Source organism: Ursus americanus, chromosome 22 (genome assembly GCF_024610735.1).
Source record: "Ursus americanus isolate L20-20 chromosome 22, mUrsAme1.1.p, whole genome shotgun sequence".
In the NCBI taxonomy this organism is placed as follows: domain Eukaryota; kingdom Metazoa; phylum Chordata; class Mammalia; order Carnivora; family Ursidae; genus Ursus; species Ursus americanus.
This window is the reverse complement of record NC_142148.1, coordinates 532169-550880: the sequence shown is the minus strand read 5'-3', so window position 1 is coordinate 550880 and position 18712 is coordinate 532169. Positions and strand designations below refer to the sequence as shown.

Below are 18712 nucleotides of genomic sequence, written 5' to 3'. Positions count from 1 at the left end.
ACAGGACAGCACCAGCTGTGACTTAGGGGAGAGCCTCAACTCTTTTTCAAAAGTAGTGTCTACGAGTCAACAGCGACAATAACCAGGGATGACGCTTTTCGGGTCGGAGTTACCTCGGATGTTGGAAGGACGTGGCACCTTTACGAGACACTCACCCTCCTGGACCCACAGAGAGCCGGCTTCCCTTCCCTTTGTTCCCGGGAAATCAAGCAGCGACCCAGGTGCGTGAGGCATTTCTCGAGGGTCCAAGAAGGCGAAGCCCATGTCAAGGTCCCACCCAGATCCACGCACACTCACAAATACAACTCGTAAAACAGAGCCACGTGTTAAGCCACGGCGAAGGCTTTTCATGGTTTCCAATCATTGAACAGTGACTGAGAACAGGCAGGGTCCTCACCTACCACTGGAAACGTAATAAAAGTAAGAGAATCAAGTTAAGCCAAATCAAAATAAAAAGTACAAAAGGTTCTTTAATCAGTTGAAGACCGTGGATCTGGAAAGAAACCATGTGCTGAATCTAAGAGCCAAGCCCATGTGATTAGACCATCAGACCTTCCCTAGAAGGTTCCGGACCATCCGGAAAGGTGAATGCCGGCTGCTCATCGCGGCTTGAGCACCGCCTGCACAACCCCTGAATTTAAACACCTGCAAACCGTCATCCCTCTCTTTCGCAAAACTGCCACGAGCAGACCACGTTTGTGCCCCACAATACTCCCCGCCTCAGGAAGACCGGCAGAATCGCGACAGGCCTCGGGAGCCCCCACACCGCGCGCCCTCCGCGAGAGCTGCTTCCCATTAAATAACGCATCTTCCCGTTTCTCCGACGACGAGCCCACGCCTGCTGGGATGGAGATGCAATTTGGGGCACTCCGAAAATTGTAACGGTGGTGAGCACGAGGGGGAGGGTCCCCGCCCAACAAAGCAGGAGAGCCCTCGGTGGGGAGCGAGGCTAGAAACGTGCGACCAAGTCGCCGGAGCCAGGCCCTGCTGCACCACATTCAGCTGGACGGAAAACCTGCCCGTGCCCACGAGGCCATCTGGAAACCAGCAGTCGTGGCAGAGAGGCGGCCGGCGCGGGCTCTGTCGGCCCTGACGCTTCACCACGAGCGCTTAGAGAACCTGCCTGTGAACCGGGCGGCACGGAGCAGACGGACGGACGGACAGCAAATGGAGTCGCTTCGGCTCCTTCTTGCGATCTCATAATACGTGGCGGTGGCTCAGGCCACACGGCTAATAGCGCCTCCGCGGGGACAAACGTCTCCGCAGCAGGCGTCCGGACCGCTTGCCACAACCACATCTTCGCCACAGGACGGCAGCTCAGCCTCTGTCTGCCTGACTCCAAGAGGCGGCCCACCAGGGACGGGGGAAGGGGGGCAGCTACGATGGCGGGTGACCACAATGTTTTGGGAAACAGAGTTTTTATCTGGATATTTTCATTCTTCATTTTAGTATATACCTGGAAACAGACAGACTTTATTTAGGATGTCAGAAAATAGTATTTTTAAATAACCCATTTTCCCACCAAGTTCTCTGGCCCCTCTGCCTCTGGTAGGTTCTTACAAGAAAAAATGGGAAATTTAGAATACTAAAAGTAAGGAGGTTAAAACATCACAGGAATAACAAAATACCAAAACCCACCGGGTGACTTGACCCGGAATTAGTCACAGATGTACTAAAAGTAAACAGGAGAGGACTCTACTTCCCAGCTCCCCCCACTCCCTGCAAACTGGGAAGAGTCTGACAATCACACGTGTCCAGAGCACGCCCAACGTCAAGATGGGTCAACACACGTCCAGTGGCCCACACTCGAAGAGGAAGCTCGAGGAGAGAAGCCCACCCAGGACAGCCAGCCCTGCGGCTTCGCTCCGGTGTGAGACCTGCTGCAGAAGGGCCTGGGGTCCCGGGGAGGGGCCCAGACAGAGGGGCCCAGCAGGGGTGGCCGGCGGTGCTGCACCAGGAGCGGGGTCTAGACCCGGTCCAGCACGGTTCCCAGCACAACGCACCAAAGGCCTTTCGGACCAGCCCACACTGGAGGCAAAGGCTGGCAGACGGAAGACAAGTGAAAAGTACCGAAAATCACCCCTCGCTCCAAAGTCACCCGTGACGGCCGAGGCGGGCACTGGTCTGGCCCGCCCGCGGCCCATGACGCGTGGCGCTCAGACGTGCATTAGGAGTGTTACGGGGGCGCCGAACGAGCGAGCCCCACCTCTCCACACAGCCACAAACTCCTGGTTGCATCCCCAAGAGAGGCACAAACCTGCCCAGTCGACCCCCGGTGCCCTGGGATCGCTCAGGCCCAGCGGTCTCGGCCGGCGGCACAAGGTCTGATGGGAGGTGGGGCGGGACCCACGTTTGGGAGCACGCGTTCAAGGGCTCACAGACACTACTCTGTCCTAAACCCACAACAGCAGTGTGATGCATTTTCGGACGGGGCAATGAGGCCCCAACAGTCTTTAAAGCACGCCCAAAGCCAAGCAGCGCGTCCACAAGCACCCAGCATCGGTCCAACTTCACAGCCAAGTCCGGGAACCGAGCACGGCGTCAGGCTGCTCGGACGGCGGCCTGGGCTCTTGACGACGTGCCGGGAAATGAAGAAACAGAAGCATTGCTCCCACTTGCATCTTTATTGGCCATAAGCACACGTCATCGCTCCAACACAGAAACTTAGGGTATTTCAGCGCTCATGAAAACAAAGTTGTAAAAACACTGTTTTTTTTTTTTTTTAAATTAGAGTAAAAATGAAAACAAGGATGCACGTCCCCAATCCCCAACACAGGAGCCGGCTTTCCTTCCTCCGCGGTAGTCGGGAAACCGCTGCGTCCACACTGGCTGCCACTCCGGCCCACCCACACACTCACACCCGCGGCACCCCTCTGCACTCGGGGCCTCCCATTGTGGGGTGTGCCCCCCACACCTCGCTCCCTCCGGCACCCACGGTGAGCACCAGCCAAACAGCACGTCCCTCCTTGGACGGCCAGAGACCCCGTGCAGGCGACCGCCACGTCCACACACGTCCCCAGAACGGATCTTCAGGGCATCTGTGGCTCACTCCTGGGCTGGCGCCCAGCGGGCTCACAGGCCCTTAGAGGTCAAGGGCAGACACCCTGTGTCTTGTCGGGGGAAGACAGTCCCCGGGAGCCCGCTGCTGGACTGCTCGGCCGCACCTTCCGCCGTTTCTCGGGTTAGTCTGTCATTTGCTCCCGGATCACTGGAATTCGGCTGGAGACACTTAAGCAGTAACAACACCCAACTCCTTTCAGAACGCTCGCATGCAACGGGCATTATCTAGCGGAAACAAAGCAAGGATATGCGCACGTCGCTCCCACTGCCAGGGAACGGGCACAAAGGCGGGGACGAGGGCCAGCAGAGGGAGCCCGCGCCTATCCCTGCGCACAGGGCCCTCGTCCGGCCCCCCTTCCTGACTCACCCGGGGCTCCCGCTTCCAGGCCCCGCACTTATAAGCTCGACAAGGCTGCTGGCTCAGATGCCTCCATTTCAGTGTGACACGTTCGAACAAACACTTGCTGTTGCCCTAACAACCACACACGGAGCACCGTGTCCACCGGCACGTGGGCCATGCAGGCACAGCCTCCTGAGCGACCCGCAGCCAGTGCAGCCAGACGCCCCACAGCACAGGTCCCGACGGACACGCCCCCCTCCCCCGCTGCCTCATCTCCCCCCGGCGCTCCTTCCAGCACTTACGGGACAGGGAGTGGGCGCCTTTGGGCAGGTAGTCCAGCAGCAGGGAGCTGTCGTCCCCCAGCACGTCCGCCTTGAGAGACAGCAAGCTGTTCTTGCTCAGGAGGGCCGCCCGCAGGTTGGCCACGGCGGTGGCCTGGTGCAGAGCTTCCTCCTTCTCCGGCGTCAGGGGCGGGCCCAGGTAGCTGGCTTCTCCTCCCAGGAGACCCTCGTCCACGTGGCCGAAGAGCTCAGCCCTCTCCCCGCGGCTGTCGGAGCTGCTGGCTTCGGTGACAGTCAAGTCCGCACCTGGGAGAGGAAACACACGCAGGTCAGCTGAAGACTCTCCAAGAGGGAAGTGGGCACATGAGGGACGAGCTTCCTGACACCCAGCTGCCGGTCCGTCCTGCCAGCCGACGCCCCTCACCTGCCCCGGCACAGTGGTGACGTCTCCGCCGAGGCCTCGGGGTGGGGGGGTCCGCTCAGAACATTGGGGGTGCCCCCTCCCCAGACAAGAGGACGAAGACCCGCTCGAATGTCTGCTCTGGGGCTGAGCGCCAGAGCCCGCGGCGCACGTGCGGTACTTTCATCTCTCAAAGACAACGCGACTCAGAATTGGATCCACGACCCCACAGAAGAGCTAAAACCACGAAACTCTTAGAAAGTCTCCACACTCCCGGCTTGGGCAACGGGCTCTCAGACAGGACATCGAAAGCACAAGCAGCAAAACAGATGAACTGGGGCTCTGTCAAGGCGGAAAACTTCTATGCCTCAGAGAACACCCAGAGAAGGTGAGAAGAAGACAGGGCGCCCGGCCCGCTCAGTCGGTGGGGCCTGCAGCACGTGACCTCAGGGTCGTGAGTTCGAGGCCCCCACTGGGTGGGCCTACTTACAATGAAAGAAGGAAGGAAGGAGGGAGGGACGGAAGGAAGACAGCCCATGAAAATATCCACAAATCCTACATCTGATATGAGATCCTATTCAGAATACATAAAGAAGGTTTACAACTCAGTAAAAAGAAAAATCGTCCAGTTTTAAAACGGGCAAAGGTCCTGAGCAGATATTCATCCAAAGAAGACACATAATGACCAGTGGGCAACGTCCAACACTGTCGGTCATCAGGGACACGCACCTCGAAACCACGAGAGTCCACTTCACACCGACCAGAGTGGCTAGAATGCGTCAGGCCAGTCAGACGGTCCCAAGGGCTGATAAGGATGTAAGGAAACTGGCCGGCTCCTCGAGAGACCACACAGAGTGACCACCCGGCCTCCAGCGTCCGGAGGAGTTGGTACCCAGAGTAGTGAAGACACACGTATGTGCAAGCTGACGGCGACACTATTCGTGACAGAAAGAGGAACAACCCCGATGTCGGGGGATGACGGGCAAGCAAGACGGTCCCTCCTCGCAGCGCACTCTTGCTCGGCCGTGAAAAGCAGCGAAGTGTGAACTCGCTACCAGGCAGATGGGGCCTGGGAGCCAAGGCAGCCTGAGCGCAGGCTGCTGACCCCCAAGTCCCGATGAATTCCACCAGGAACATCACGGACGACGTGCAAGCAACCCTGTGCCCCCTCGCACAAACCACCCCGCAAATCGGAGTCCCGGCAAGGGTGCCCGAGCCCCCAGGCCACGTCTCGTCTGTGCAGGGAGGTTCTGGAGTCAACACCACGTGCAGGAGGCCGGGGCTTCCCACGAGGCTGCCTGCCCCGAGCATCTCCTGGGACTCAAGCTACACTGTTTACAAAAAGCTTGAGTGGACACCAAGTGTCCAATCTCACGTCTGAAAATGGGTTGAGCTCCAAAAATGCATTTGTAAGTTGGTCACGTAGGTCCGCCCACCACACACTTGTGACACGCACACACGTGCTTGCTCACGGACACGCGTGGGCACACAAGCTATGCTTCCTCGGGCAGGTACCAGCAACGGCCAGCGCTGGTTCCAGCGAGACAGGAAGACCCTGCCCTCTTGGGGGCACAGGAGGGACAGCACGAGACAGCGGCTGCTCTGCAGACACAGGACACGTGTGTGGCAACAAGAAATGACCACACGCCAACTGCACGGGCAACGGAGAGTCACTCAGGCTCATTCCCTGACCTCTTTTTAATAAACGAAGCAAACAGGACTAAAGATACCAACATCTAATTGTCAAGGGCGATGTGTTAAATGTAAAGGGTTTATTCTAGGGGGGATACAGTGTTTTTTCTCGCTTCCTATAAACGATACATCATAACATTTTGAAAATTTAGCTCACAATCTTTAGCTGGAAAGCAAAAAAGAGATTGTAATTAAAATAAGCAGAATTTTTAAACGATCAAAGGAGATCAGGCAGCGTTAGTCGCAATGTGGGTATCAGCAGATTCGGAAAGAGTGTGTTCCAGCCACGTGAGCTCCAGGGCCAGGGGGACGTGGCTACCATGGAGGGAGGAGGCCAGGAGGGCAGGGAGGGAGGGGTGTTGACCTCACAACCAGGGAGTCCTGTGTGGGGGGGGCACGGCCTGGTTGACAGCCGGCACCCTGTTTCCCCAAATCTCCACCCTTCACGATTCTTTAAAGCGCTCACAAGGTGCATTTGAGAACGTCTGCACGGAGGTCACAGCCCAACCGTGCTCAGCCCGCCACCTTGTCCACCAAAGAGCCACCCGGTGTGTTCCCTGTGCAAACAACACACGGAAGTTTCTAGAGAGTGTGCGCCACTGGGCACACTTCCCTGCCCCCACCCAGGTGCTCACAGCCCAGTCAGACTCAAATGGGGCAGAAAACCGTTCAAAAAGACTAAGTATGCATTTCACCCAACATTTACCGTCTCACTTTAATGTGTCTAAAACGCATTCTCTATTTCTAAAAGGTCATGTTTCTTTATCCAAGTTCAAATCAAGTTTCCTCATTTTCTTAACTATCAAAAAGTTTTCACATCATTCCATAAATCCTCCTTAGTTGAAATATATGTATAATTGAATAAATACATAATTGAATCAATTACTTTGCTAACCATATAGTCAGTAAGGTGATTCGATGGGTAAGAATCAGGTTTTGGGCAAATCGTACTGGAACAACTAGACACCTACACACAGAAGTCAACGTGACCCACGGACCCACACGTCACACCCGAACCCATGACACATCCAGGAAAAACACAGGGGGATGTTTGTGACCTTCAGCAGGGATTTCTGTGCTAGGACTCAAAACATCGGAGCCATAAAGGAAAAAGGTTTGCAAATCGGGCTTCGTCAAAACTTACAAGGTATGCCCCTCCAGAAACAACGCTAAATGAAAGTGAAGCAGAGATGGAAAATGTTCGCGAGACACACACTTGTTATGAGAATAAGCCGAGAACTCTCAACTCAGCTCTGAGAAATGGGTTCAAGACGCGAACAGACACTTCCGTAAGCAGAGCGTGAAGAGTGGCTCATCACGGCCAACACTTCAAACCCAACAGCACAATCCACCCGGGTCGGACCCACAAAGAAAGCCGTGCGAAAGAAAGACTGACAGACACATGGAAAGAAGACCAACAACACGGCCCATCCAAGGAGTGCACGGTGCAAACAGGAGGCGAAACTCCACGCCCTCCAGAACGCTTAGAGACGGAAAAGCGAACAGTACCAACTGCTGACAATGACGTGAGGCCACGGGGACTTCACACAGAGCCAGCACGAGCCTCAAGTCCCAGCCGTCACGGCCCCGGGAGTTCGCCCACGAGGAATCAAAACTCACACAGGCACAAAGCCATCCCAGGACGTCCCAGGGGTGTATTCGTCACGCCGGAAACCACCGGAATAACCGTAATGCCCACCGCAGCGTGTCAGAGCCAGACAACAGACACACGCTGGAAACCGGGTTTGGTGATACACGCGTGACAATGCAGACAGACCTCAAAAGCTGAAAAGCACAGAAGCGCAGACCGACCGGCGGCTGCCAAAGTGGGGGGTAGCGACCCAGGGGTCCTCGGTGGCCGACGTGCTGGGGGCTGAGGTCCGTGGACCGTGTCAACGTCCAGAAACGGGTGGTGGCAGTGATGGCATTCTGCAAGACGTTAGCCTTGGGGAAACGGCCTCAGGGGACACGGGGCCCCTCTGTGTCATTCCTTACAGTTCATCATTCCTCTACAATAACCTCAAAATGGAAAAACAAAAGTTAAATAAAATAAGCCAGACACGAGAGCAGGCGCTGCAGCTCCCAGGCCACGCTGGTGACAGGCGTCGGAGTGGCCGGGTGGGGTGGGGGGTGAGCAGAAAGGGCGGGAGGGGCCGCTCCAGCAACGGAAGTGTTCTTTCTCCTGATGGTGGTTCAAATTAGAAAGACAACACGCAAAGCTACGGAGCAACCAAAATTCCTCACACTATGGGGGGTGCAGACACTGGGCAAGTCTGCAGCTCCTTAGGAGCTCAAGGCACCCCTTCCCGGGACCCAGCCACCACGCTCCCAGGTATTTGCTCAAGAGAAAGGAAAACGGGCTTGCCGAAAATGTTCACAGAAGGGCTCTCCATCATTGCAAAAACTGTCTCCTGGAGCACACGGCGGCGTACTCGGGCACCAGCACACCAGGCACAGCCCGGCAGGTGCCGACCACAGGGAGACGCAGCCACGCACACACCCCGTGGCCGGGCGCCCGCCGTGTGGTTGCGTCTGGAGGAAGCGCGAGGCGGGCCGGGTAGGGCTGTGGCAGCAGCGAGAGGTCCCCCGGGACTGGCGCGTGTCAGGTGTCAAAGTGACCCTAAAAACGGGACACGGACTGAACTCTAACGAAATGCTTGCCCGAGTGTTTTGGGGTGAAGTATGCTGACGTCTGCCAGGTACTCTGAAATGCACTGAAAAACAAGATGGGTTTTCGATGATCAGATGGAGAAGCGTGTAATAAAGCAAACGTAGCAAAATGTTAAGTGCAGACTCTAGCAGCAGACACGCTCATGGCTTTTTCAACTTCTTTTTTTTTAAAGATTTATTTATTTATGTGACAGAGAGACAGCCAGCGAGAGAGGGAACACAGCAGGGGGAGTGGGAGAGGAAGAAGCAGGCTCCCAGCAGAGGAGCCCGATGTGGGGCTCGATCCCGGAACACCGGGATCACGCCCTGAGCCGAAGGCAGACGCTCAACCGCTGTGCCACCCAGGCACCCCTCATTTTTTTTTTCAACTTCTAAGTGTAAATATTTCTCCAATAAAATGTTAGGGAGAGGAACAGAAAATTATTCAAATTCGAAATCTGTGCAGTTTACTGTATGTATAGTATACTTAAGAAAAAGGAAGAAAGAATGACAATTTTCGCCAAAAAAACTTCCTTGGGGCCCCTGAGTGGCTCAATCAGTTGAGCATCTGACTTTTTTTTTTTTAAGTTTTTATTTATTCATTTGAGAGAGAGAGCGCACAAGCAGGGGGAGAGGCAGGGGGAGAGGCAGAGGGAGAAGCAGGCTCCCCACTGAGCAGGGAGCCCAACGCAAGACTGGACCCCAAGACCCCGGGATCATAACCTGAGCCAAAGGCAGACGCTTCACCGACTGAGACACCCAGGTGTCCCAAGCATCTGACTCTTAATTTCGGCTCAGGCCACAATCTTGGGGTCCTAGGATCGAGCCCGACATCAGGCTCCGTGCTCAGTGTGGAGCCTGCTTAAGATTCCCTCTCTCCACTATGGACTATGAGAAACAAACTGAGGACTTCAGAGGGGAGGGGGGTGGGGGAATGGGATAGACCGGTGATGGGTAGTAAGGAGGGCACGTATTGCATGGTGCACTGGGTGTTATACACAACTAATGAATCATCGAGCCTTACATCGGAAACTGGGGATGTACTGTATGGTGACTAACATAATATAATAAAAAATCATTTAAAAAAAAAAAAACAAAAAACAAAAAAAAAAAAAAAAAAAAAACAACAACAACAAAAAAAAAAAGATTCCCTCTCTCCTTCTCCACCCCCCCAACCCATGCTCCCTCCCTCTCTCAGAAAGCAAACAAACAACAAAAAAGCCCCACTTCTTTATTACGTGTGTAACCCTAGGTAGGCTGATGATAATGGTCCTTACGTGTCCAGGTCCCAACCTCCAGACCTGTGACTATGTGACCTCACACGGCAAAAGGGATTTTGCAGGTGATGGAGTTAGGGACCCTGAGGTGGGAAGATGATCCTGGATTATTCTGGTGGGTTACTGTCCACACAGAGTCCTTCTAAGCAGAAGAGGGAGGCAGGAGGGCGGAGCGATGTGGGGCCAGGAGCCAAGGAAGGCAACGCCTCTAGAAGGCCAAGGAACGTTCTCCCCCAGAGCCTCCAGAAGGAGCACAGGCCACCTCCCCGCTTCAGACTCCTGGGATCGGTAAGACACGCGGTTGTGCTATTTCAGGCCGCTAGGCTCGTGGTGATTTCTCACAGCAGCTGTAGGAAATGGACGCACCCCTAGGAACACCTCCAGAATGTACCGGAACAAGCACCAAGGGGCAGCACTGACTTTCACGACCCAAACTGGCAACAGCCCAGAGCCGTCCACATCAGGACAAGACGTCCGCGGTGTGCACTCGCCCAACGGGGCCCACACGCGTGGGAAGGCACAGCCACGGCTTCATCCCACAGCCGCGTGCCTCAGAGAAGCTGGCGGCAGATGGCGTCCCCTCTGGGGGAGGCGGTCCCCAGGACTGGCGTGAGGGGCTGCTCATTAGCCACCTGGACAGTGAGGGGTTTGCACCTCTCGTGTGTACGTGATACTTCGGGTTTTTGAAGTTTGAAAAAAGCAGTGGCATAAGAATTTTCAAATGAACACTTTACAATAACACTACTCCTCTTAAAATCTCCATTTAAATGGAAGTTCACAAGCTGTGCTTTCACATATATATATATATATATATTATATACGTGTATATATAATCTCACCCTGAAGATTTCCACACAACCCAGTCCCTCCTTCTAGCCGCTCATGCCGGGAACCACAGACGCGGGCAGCCCCAGGCTCTGGCTCCCGCCCCACATCAGAAGACCCTCCGGGCATCGCTGCTGAGGTCTACAAACACCAGAAGACAGTAAGCACTTGGTTGACAAAAGCCCTTGAGTTCAGACCAAAACAGGATCCCGCGAGATGGCCGTCCGTCCGTCTGTGGACCGACCACAAAACCTTCGCTGTTAGCTTCGTGAAGCTGCTGGGGGGCCGCGCCCTGGGCTCGGGAGCTGGAGAGGGCTCCTTCCTGCACAACCCTACGGCACAACGAGGTGGCCACACTCCCTGCAAACACAGGTCCCAGTGCTGCTCAGCAAAACAGCAGCCGTACCAACGCATGCACGTTCCACGGAGACCCCCTTCCTGAGCGGGAGCCCGGGTGCTGCCCGGCTCACGGGGCTTCGAGAAGCACCTGGTCCTCCTGCTTCAGCCTGACAGCCTCACGATGCGGCCTGCCTTGTCCCACACCAACCGGGACACACTCCGGTTCCCCTGCGGAGCTCCCTGTGGGTGGGGCGTCCTCCCAGCTCTGCTGGGCACCCCCGGTGACCTCAGTGTCTGCACCTGGAAGAACGGGGGGCTGAGCTGGATGTCCGTGAGAACCCTTCAAAGACTCATCCTTCATGAACTTGGTGTTCTAGAAAATCCAGACGGCAAAGAAGTGCTTTCGTTGGGAAAAGAAGCTGTGGGAGCTCAGCAAAGCCGAGGTCGCAGGTTCCTCCATCAGGACAACGATTCCGAAGTGTGGCATTGGGCACAGATGAGCCAAGAGTCACAGGCATGACCCCCAGGCCTCCTCCACCCGCGGGCCCCTTCCCACCAGACCCACCCACGCGGACATCTGCCCTCTGCTACTGCCCCGCTGTTCCACATCACCAGCCTCTCCCGGCCTCCCGGGTCGGACGAAGGACACTCGCTCCCTCTCATCTCGGCGGCAGGCGCTCCCATGACGGCCCCTGGATTCGCGCTCTCAGCCAATATTCCAACAAAGACGGGTGCTGTCTCTGTCGGGTCCCCAGCTGCCACCTGACAGACAGCAACGCGGTCAACCAGAACGGATTCCGCACAATTCTGCTCGTACCCGAAGGAAGAACATCTGGGGGGTCTACAACTGAGCTTGAACTTTTGAGGAAAGGATGAAGAGCAGAAGGGGTCACGGGGTGAAGCTCCGAGGAACAGGGTCCACCGGTGGGGGTGCTGGAGGCAGGTCCAGTCCCGGCCCCACAAACCTGGGGTGCACCTTTCATTCGGGCTCTTTTACCCCCGAAACACAAACACCAGCCTGAGCAAGATGACTTTCTCTACGAGGAGCGATCGGTTTGCTGAAGCACGGGCGGTGGCACGGTTCCCTCCAGGAGAAGTGCGCCAAGTGCGCGGACAGTCATGTCCTGGGCGCTGGGCACTCTGCTCATCCTTTGTGTCTCCAATCAGAACACGGACCTGACATGTAGCTTAACTCAAACCCACAAGCTTCACCGCTTGTCCAGCGAATCCGTCCGCGCCCTCCTGGGCTTTAGGACGGTGCCGGCGGGCAGACAAGACAGTCCGGCAGGGGCGTCTTCTCCCCTCCTGCCCTCGCAGAGCCTGCTTGGCAGCTCCTTCTTCAGCCCCAGCGAGGACCCTCTAACCTCAGCGGGGGCAGCGCGGACTCCCCTCGCCCGAGAGACGGTGCACCTGCGCCCCCCCGCCCCCCCACCCAGGGAAGAGGCCACAAGGGCGTGAGGAGCCGGCTGGGAGCCTACAGACACCACCTTCACCTGAAGCTGTCCTGTGGTTCCGACACGTTCTTAAAAATCCCAGTATGCCGAGATCCAACTCTACAAAAATCTAGGTATAAACATTTACTTTACAAACCACACACTTTATTGTAGCTACAGAACTCTCTTTTCTGCAAAACCCTTCAGGAACATGAGGACAAGCACCTGGGCTCTTCCCATACCGGCTTCTGAATTAGCAGGGACAGAGCTCCTCATCGGGGGTCTGGGGCCATCTCGGGGCCACACACAAAGGGGGGAGCCAGGCCCCAAGGAGGACAAGGGGAGGGAACGCGGGTCTGGCCACAACTTTACGCGCAGCCGACCTGCGCCCGCGAGCTGTTACACAAGGGAACTGCTGTAACTCAGAAGTAAATCCCACGGACACTTTCTTGGAATCCATTGGGTTAAAATGCTCTTGGCCTTTTGCTTGGAAAAATCACTCGATGCTAACAGGCTCCGAATGACCACAAGTCAAGGTGGGAACACACAGAAGGCCCGGGACCAGCAGCCCTGGTTGAAGAGCTGGATATCTGAGCATCTGTCCTGAGCCCCCAAATGATCTGCAGGGACCGCCTGACACATTCCCTTGGAATAGGGCCCTTTCTCCCACAAATAGGATGAGAATTTAAAACTACTCTTCTCCAAGAGGTAATAAATACAGAACGAAAACAAACTGAGCTCCGCTGGGATCACAGCTCAGGCTCCCGCGCCCGGCCCCAACTCCAGAGTAGAGGAATAAATGGCCACCACAGCAGGCAGAAGCCATCCTGTGCGAGCCTACAACCTCATGTCCTTGTCTCTGCAACTCAGAATAATCTAACAGAAGCGGTTCACAGTTGCCGTGGTAACCCAAGGGATTTAAGACATTAGCAAAAGTACACAGCCGAAAGCACTTGTTGGACTCTAAAAACACCTTCTGCTTGACAACTGCATTGAAAACCTCAAACCCACAGGCCTGAGGAGCAAACGTTCTTCGCTGTGCTGATGGGCCCTCAAACCGCAAGGCCTCCAGCATCACAGCCCGCTGGGCGGCTCACGGCACTCAAGCGGGCGTCCCAGGACAGGACTGCAGCACTGACCACCCCAGAAGGTTCCACACAAAACATGTGTCCTTAAGTCATTCACCAGGGACTGCGGCTTCTTGGAGTTCAGTCAGAGCTGGTGACGGATTCTAAACAAAGTTTGGAGCGCACGGCGCGTACCTCTCCTTACCAACAGCTGGCGGGGAGGGAGGTGGCTTTTCTAGCAGCTCAGAAACTTCACCTTCTTAGCTCGGTTACACTCCAACAGTTGTGGGGCGCTGCCCGTCAGAGACACGTACGATGACTGGACACACTTCTGGTGGTCACCAAACTCGGGGACGGGCTGCTATTGGCATCTGGTGGATGGAGGTCAGGGATGCTGACACCGTCCTAGACTGCCCAGGACAGTCCCCACGGCAGAGTCATCTGCCCAAGGTTGAACAACCACGGTTCAACCAGCTTGTACTGAACACGCAGGGGTCTGGCCGTGTGCTCAGGGCTGGGAACACACAGGGACAGGGAATGACAAGGAGTAACACAAGCTAAGCGCATCTCGGGGAGGCACCGCTGAACGCATACGGAGTTTCGGTCTGGGATGATGAAAACCTTTTGAAGATTAACAGCAATGAAGACTGCATGACAACGTGAACGTGCTTAATGCCAATAAGTTATATACTTAGAACGGGTTAAAGAGTAAAGGAGATGGCGCATGCGTCTTACCACGATATTAAAAGCTAGCCTATCAAGAGCAGAGAGCAGGAGCCCGGGCTCATTCAGGGGCCCCACCCACCCTGCCCAGGAAGCCTTCTGGGCAGGGGAATGGGCAGGTGCCCCCCACCCGAGTACAGGATGCTTACCACCCGGGACATTTTGCAGGACCATTACCCCAGTTTGCTGCCCTCACCTCCGTCCATTCCCACATTCCAGATGATTTCTGACCTTCCTGGAGGGCCCTCCCCAGGACAAGAACTTGCTAAGATGCCTCCACCCTGCTCTGGTCCAACTCTATTCCACCGAATGTCCTTCCTCATCCCTCCCCACCCCACTGCACCTGGGGCCGGGCTGGGGCCGGGCTGGGGCTGGGCTGGGGGGAGCCGGGTCCCCCATCTGCCGCGGAGAAGGGCTAGCAGTAACCATCACGCGGTCCGCAGCAGGAAGGGCACCTGGTGTTTCGTAAACATCTAGATTGTTACCCACTTGTCTGGGAGACAGACACAGAACTGTCGTCCAGACCGTGCGGACCAGCTTCAGCAAAGCCAAGCACAGAGCCACACTGACCCTAACGCAGGGCCGGACGTGCAGTCAGGGGGACCCCTCGAGGTGCAGCAAAACGCCCAGCAAGTGCAAGAGACCGACAGGTCTGTCAGCTTGAACCACAGAGCCGTTCTGGCTGGAAACGAGGAAACATCTCTCGCTGAGGAGTGCTTTACTGCCAGAGGCCTTCAGGTCCCTCCAGGTCGAGATAAGCTCTTGGCCAGGGACAAAACACGGGCACACGATGGTTTGCTCAACGTCCACAACGACCAAAACTCCCGTCTGCTGGACAGAAAACCCAGAGCCGAGGCCCCGGGACAGTGAGTGCCTGAGACATCCCACCTCCGCGTCACCTCATCTGATGCACTTTTCCACCTTCTAACCTTTTAATGTTTACATCTTTCAAAATGAAGATCCTCTCACCGGTGTTTAAGAAAGGCCGCCCTATAAAAAGGAAAGCAGACCCTTCAAACTGACCCCACGCCAGGTGTCACCCCTTTTCCAGCTGCTGACCCCTCAGCTTTAAAGAAGCCCTCCCTCAGCTGGCCTCTGCATGCCGGTGACACGGGCAGTGTCTTGCTGGGGGCCCCCAAAGTCCTACTGCATGCTTCACCCACAAGACAAACGGCCACAGGGCCTCAGACACGCAGTGCACTGGGGCCGCGGTGGCAGGACAGGGTCTCAGCCCCTGCCCGTAAAACACAAAAGGCTTACTTGAGTCTCGGCTGCTGAACGGCCACCCAGACGTCGGAAGGAAGGAGGCCACTGGGGAGCCGGCCCGGCTATCGTCCTCCACCTGCTGTGTGATATGCCGGACCGTCTCCTTGTTTTTCCGATTCTTCCTGCGACCTGTAGGCTGCCAGCCATCGCCTCCAGCCTGCTCTGAGAAAGAGTTCTGTATTACACCATCCCTGGCGGAAGGCAGCTCACTCCCTCCGTAATGAGACGGTGAAATCTGCTCTTCCTTGACACGCAGAGACCCGTAGCCCACGTCGCCAGGCCACAGCGACTGCGAAGAGATGTCCTCAGGACCGTCGGCCTTGGGCTCCTGGTCCTCCTTCCCGTAGCTGCTTCCTCCCTCGTGGCAGCTGGCGATGGCCGAGTCTCCAGAAGAGTTGGCAGGACTCGTGCGCCGGGCCAACCACGGGGAGATGCTTCTTCCGGCCATCACGGCCGAGATCAGCGCGTCCGTGCTGCTGCCGGGCGGGGCACTGATCTCAAACTCGGAAAGCTCGTCCGAGGCATCCGGCTTGATGCTGATGTCCAGGGCGGCCTTGATGAAGTCGTGACAGGCCTGCACGATGTCCGTCATCTGCAGGAAGCTGGCCGCGGACATCACCTCGATGACGTTCCTGCTGGTGAGGGCCAGGTGGGCAGAGTACATGAAGTCGATGATGGCCTTGAAGCCCTGGGCCGTGACGATGTCCAGGTGTGTGACCGTGGCCTGGTCGGACGTCTTCTGCACCTGGCAGTAAAGCGTCTTGAAGTAGCGGCTACTGCCGAGCAGGACGTTCTTGTGCGCCTTGAAGACCTTGCCCTCGACGACGACGCAGACGTCACACAGGACGCCGTGCTGCCTCTGCTCGTTGAGCTCGCGGAGCAGCTGCCGGTAGTGGGACGCGATTTCCATGTCTTCCTTTCGGTTGTTCATTTGGAAGTCTTGGTGTTGCCGTTCTACGGACTCTGTGGGGGCAAGAACACGCGGGTTAGCCACGCGGTTGACAAACACGCCCGGGGAGTTCGGCGGAGCGCACCCTCCTCCATGGCCCGGCCGCTATGCGGGGGCAGGACTGTGCCTTTGGCCGCAGGGCAGCCGCCTGGCGGGTGGACCTGAGCAGCGGTCTGCAGCGAGGTTGTGGGGTCAAGGCTGACCACCACCACAACCACATTCTGAACAGAACCGACACACAGCGGCCGCCCCTCGGCACGGAAGGCAAACGGCCATCAGTTACTGAAGTGACTTTCTGACCTAAATGTAAAATCTAGGTGAAATAACCCAAGGGAGCCTCATCCCGGATCTTCGAAGATACATCTTTAAAAACAAAACAGGGGCACCTGGGTGGCTCAGTCAGTTAAGCGTCCGACTCTCGGTTTCGGCTCAGGTCATGATCTCAGGGTCCTGGATCGAGCCCCACGTGGGGCTCTGTGCTCCGTGGGGAGTCGGCTTCTCCCTCTGCCCCCCGCCCCTGCTGGCTCTCTCTCTAAAATAAATAAATCTTCTTAAAAAATAAAAACAAAACAAGGGCTTCCTACACAAAGAAAACCCATGGGGCAGAAAGGCCTGGAGGCAGACACTACAGCCCCAGCCCTACCACCTTCCGAAACCCCAGCACTAATCAGCTCAAGGGAGGAAGACTCCAGGGCTGGAGGGGCTCCGGCCTGGACAGCACTCTGGTCTGGTGCCCTCCTGCGGCACTCTCCTGATACCGCCTCCCCATCCGTCTGCCAGGTTCTCCTCTCTGCTGCCACTGTTAGCTTCCCCGGGCTTCCAGAACACAGTGTTCCAGACCAGGAGGCCCTCACAGGGAACCGGATCCTCGCACAGCCGGAGGCCAGAGGCCCAGACCAGCTCCCTCTAAAGCTCCGCGGGAGGGTGTGTCCAGGGCCATCCCAGCTTGGCGGCTGCCAGTCCTTGGCCATCCTTGGATGCAGAAGCATCACCACCAGGCCTCTGCCTCCATGTTCCCACACCTCCTCCCTGTGAGCCTGTGTCCCAGTGTCCCCTTCTTACAAGGACACGGGTCACGGTGGACACCTCACTCCAGAACAACCTCATCTTAACCAATTACATCCAAATTAGATCGCAGTCCGAGGCCCTGGGGGTGGAGGACACACTCTCCCCATAACACTCCCAGAGAAAGACAAAGTTGTCAGGGGCCGATCTTCCCGCTTAAGTACGCCATTTTCCAGCTGGTTAGTCAAGCAGGACCGCTCACCAAAACTGCCAACATGTGTTTAATGGCAGAGAACTACGCTGTTCAAACGTGGGGGCATCCGCCTCTTCCCTGTGAGGGGCGGCCCCCCAGGACTCGGTGCGGTCCACCCCACAAACTTCTTTATTGACTCAGAGCATCACAACACACACACACCTTCCTTTGGTCATTACAGTATGTTTCCAAACACCACCAGAAATCATCTTAAAAGTGCCCTGTGAAATGAAAGAGGAAGGAAAACTTCCAAACTCATGCTATGAGGCCGGCATTACCCCAATACCAAAACCAGGTAAAGACACTACAAAAAGAGAACCACAGGCCCAAGAACCCTGACCCCCCAGATACTAGCAACCCAAATCCAACAATACATTAAAAAAGCCGTTCGGCATGATCGAGTGGGATTTATTCCGGGTTGCGGACGCCTCAACATTCACAAATCAATCAGTGTGATACATCACATCAAAAGAGAAAGGATAAGACCACATGATTATTTCAACAGATACGGAAGAAGCATCTGACAAAATACAGCATCTACTCATGATAAAAACTCTCTCAACAAGTAGGTTTAGAGGAAACATACGTCAACATGATAAAGGCCTTCTATGAAAAACCCACAGCGAACATCAGACTCAACGGGGAGAACTGAGAGCTTCTCCCCGAGGTCAGGAACAGGACAAGGATGTCATCACTGTTATTCAGTGCAGTACTGGAAGTCCTAGCCACAGCAATCAGACAAGAAAACGGAATAAAAGGTATCCAAACTGGTAAGAGAGACGAAAATTCTCACCATTTGCAGACGACACGATTCTATATCTAGAAAACAGTAAAGACCCCACCAAAAAACTACCAGAACTCATAAATGAATTCAGTAAGTTCGCAGGAATCAACATCGATATGAGAAATCTGCTGCATTTCATACACCGATGAACAGCAGAGAGGGAGATTAAGAAAACATCCTACTAACAACTCTCACCAAAACTAATAAAATACCAAGGAGGTGACAGATTTGTGCTCTGAAAACTATAAAACACCAATGAAAGAAATTGAAGAGGGGGACGCCTGGGTGTCTCCTTCGGTGAAGTGTCTGCCTTCAGCTCAGGTCATGATCCTAGGGTCCTGGGATCGAGTCCTGCATCGGGCTCCCTCC

General features: G+C 55.7%; 1 protein-coding gene across 2 annotated transcripts in view; it reads right to left on the bottom strand.

Moving 5' to 3' along the window:
* The window catches only part of ZBTB46 (zinc finger and BTB domain containing 46), a 64031-nt gene that overhangs the window by 21298 nt on the left and 24021 nt on the right, over positions 1-18712 (bottom strand). For both annotated transcript variants that reach the window (XM_045794499.2, XM_045794508.2), the window contains exons 2-3: positions 15347-16315; positions 3703-3987 (exon numbers count right to left, since the gene is read on the bottom strand). In XM_045794499.2, coding sequence (XP_045650455.1) covers positions 3703-3987; positions 15347-16283 — 1222 coding nt within the window. In that variant the 5' untranslated portion in view covers positions 16284-16315. The remainder of the gene's footprint in view (positions 1-3702; positions 3988-15346; positions 16316-18712) is intronic.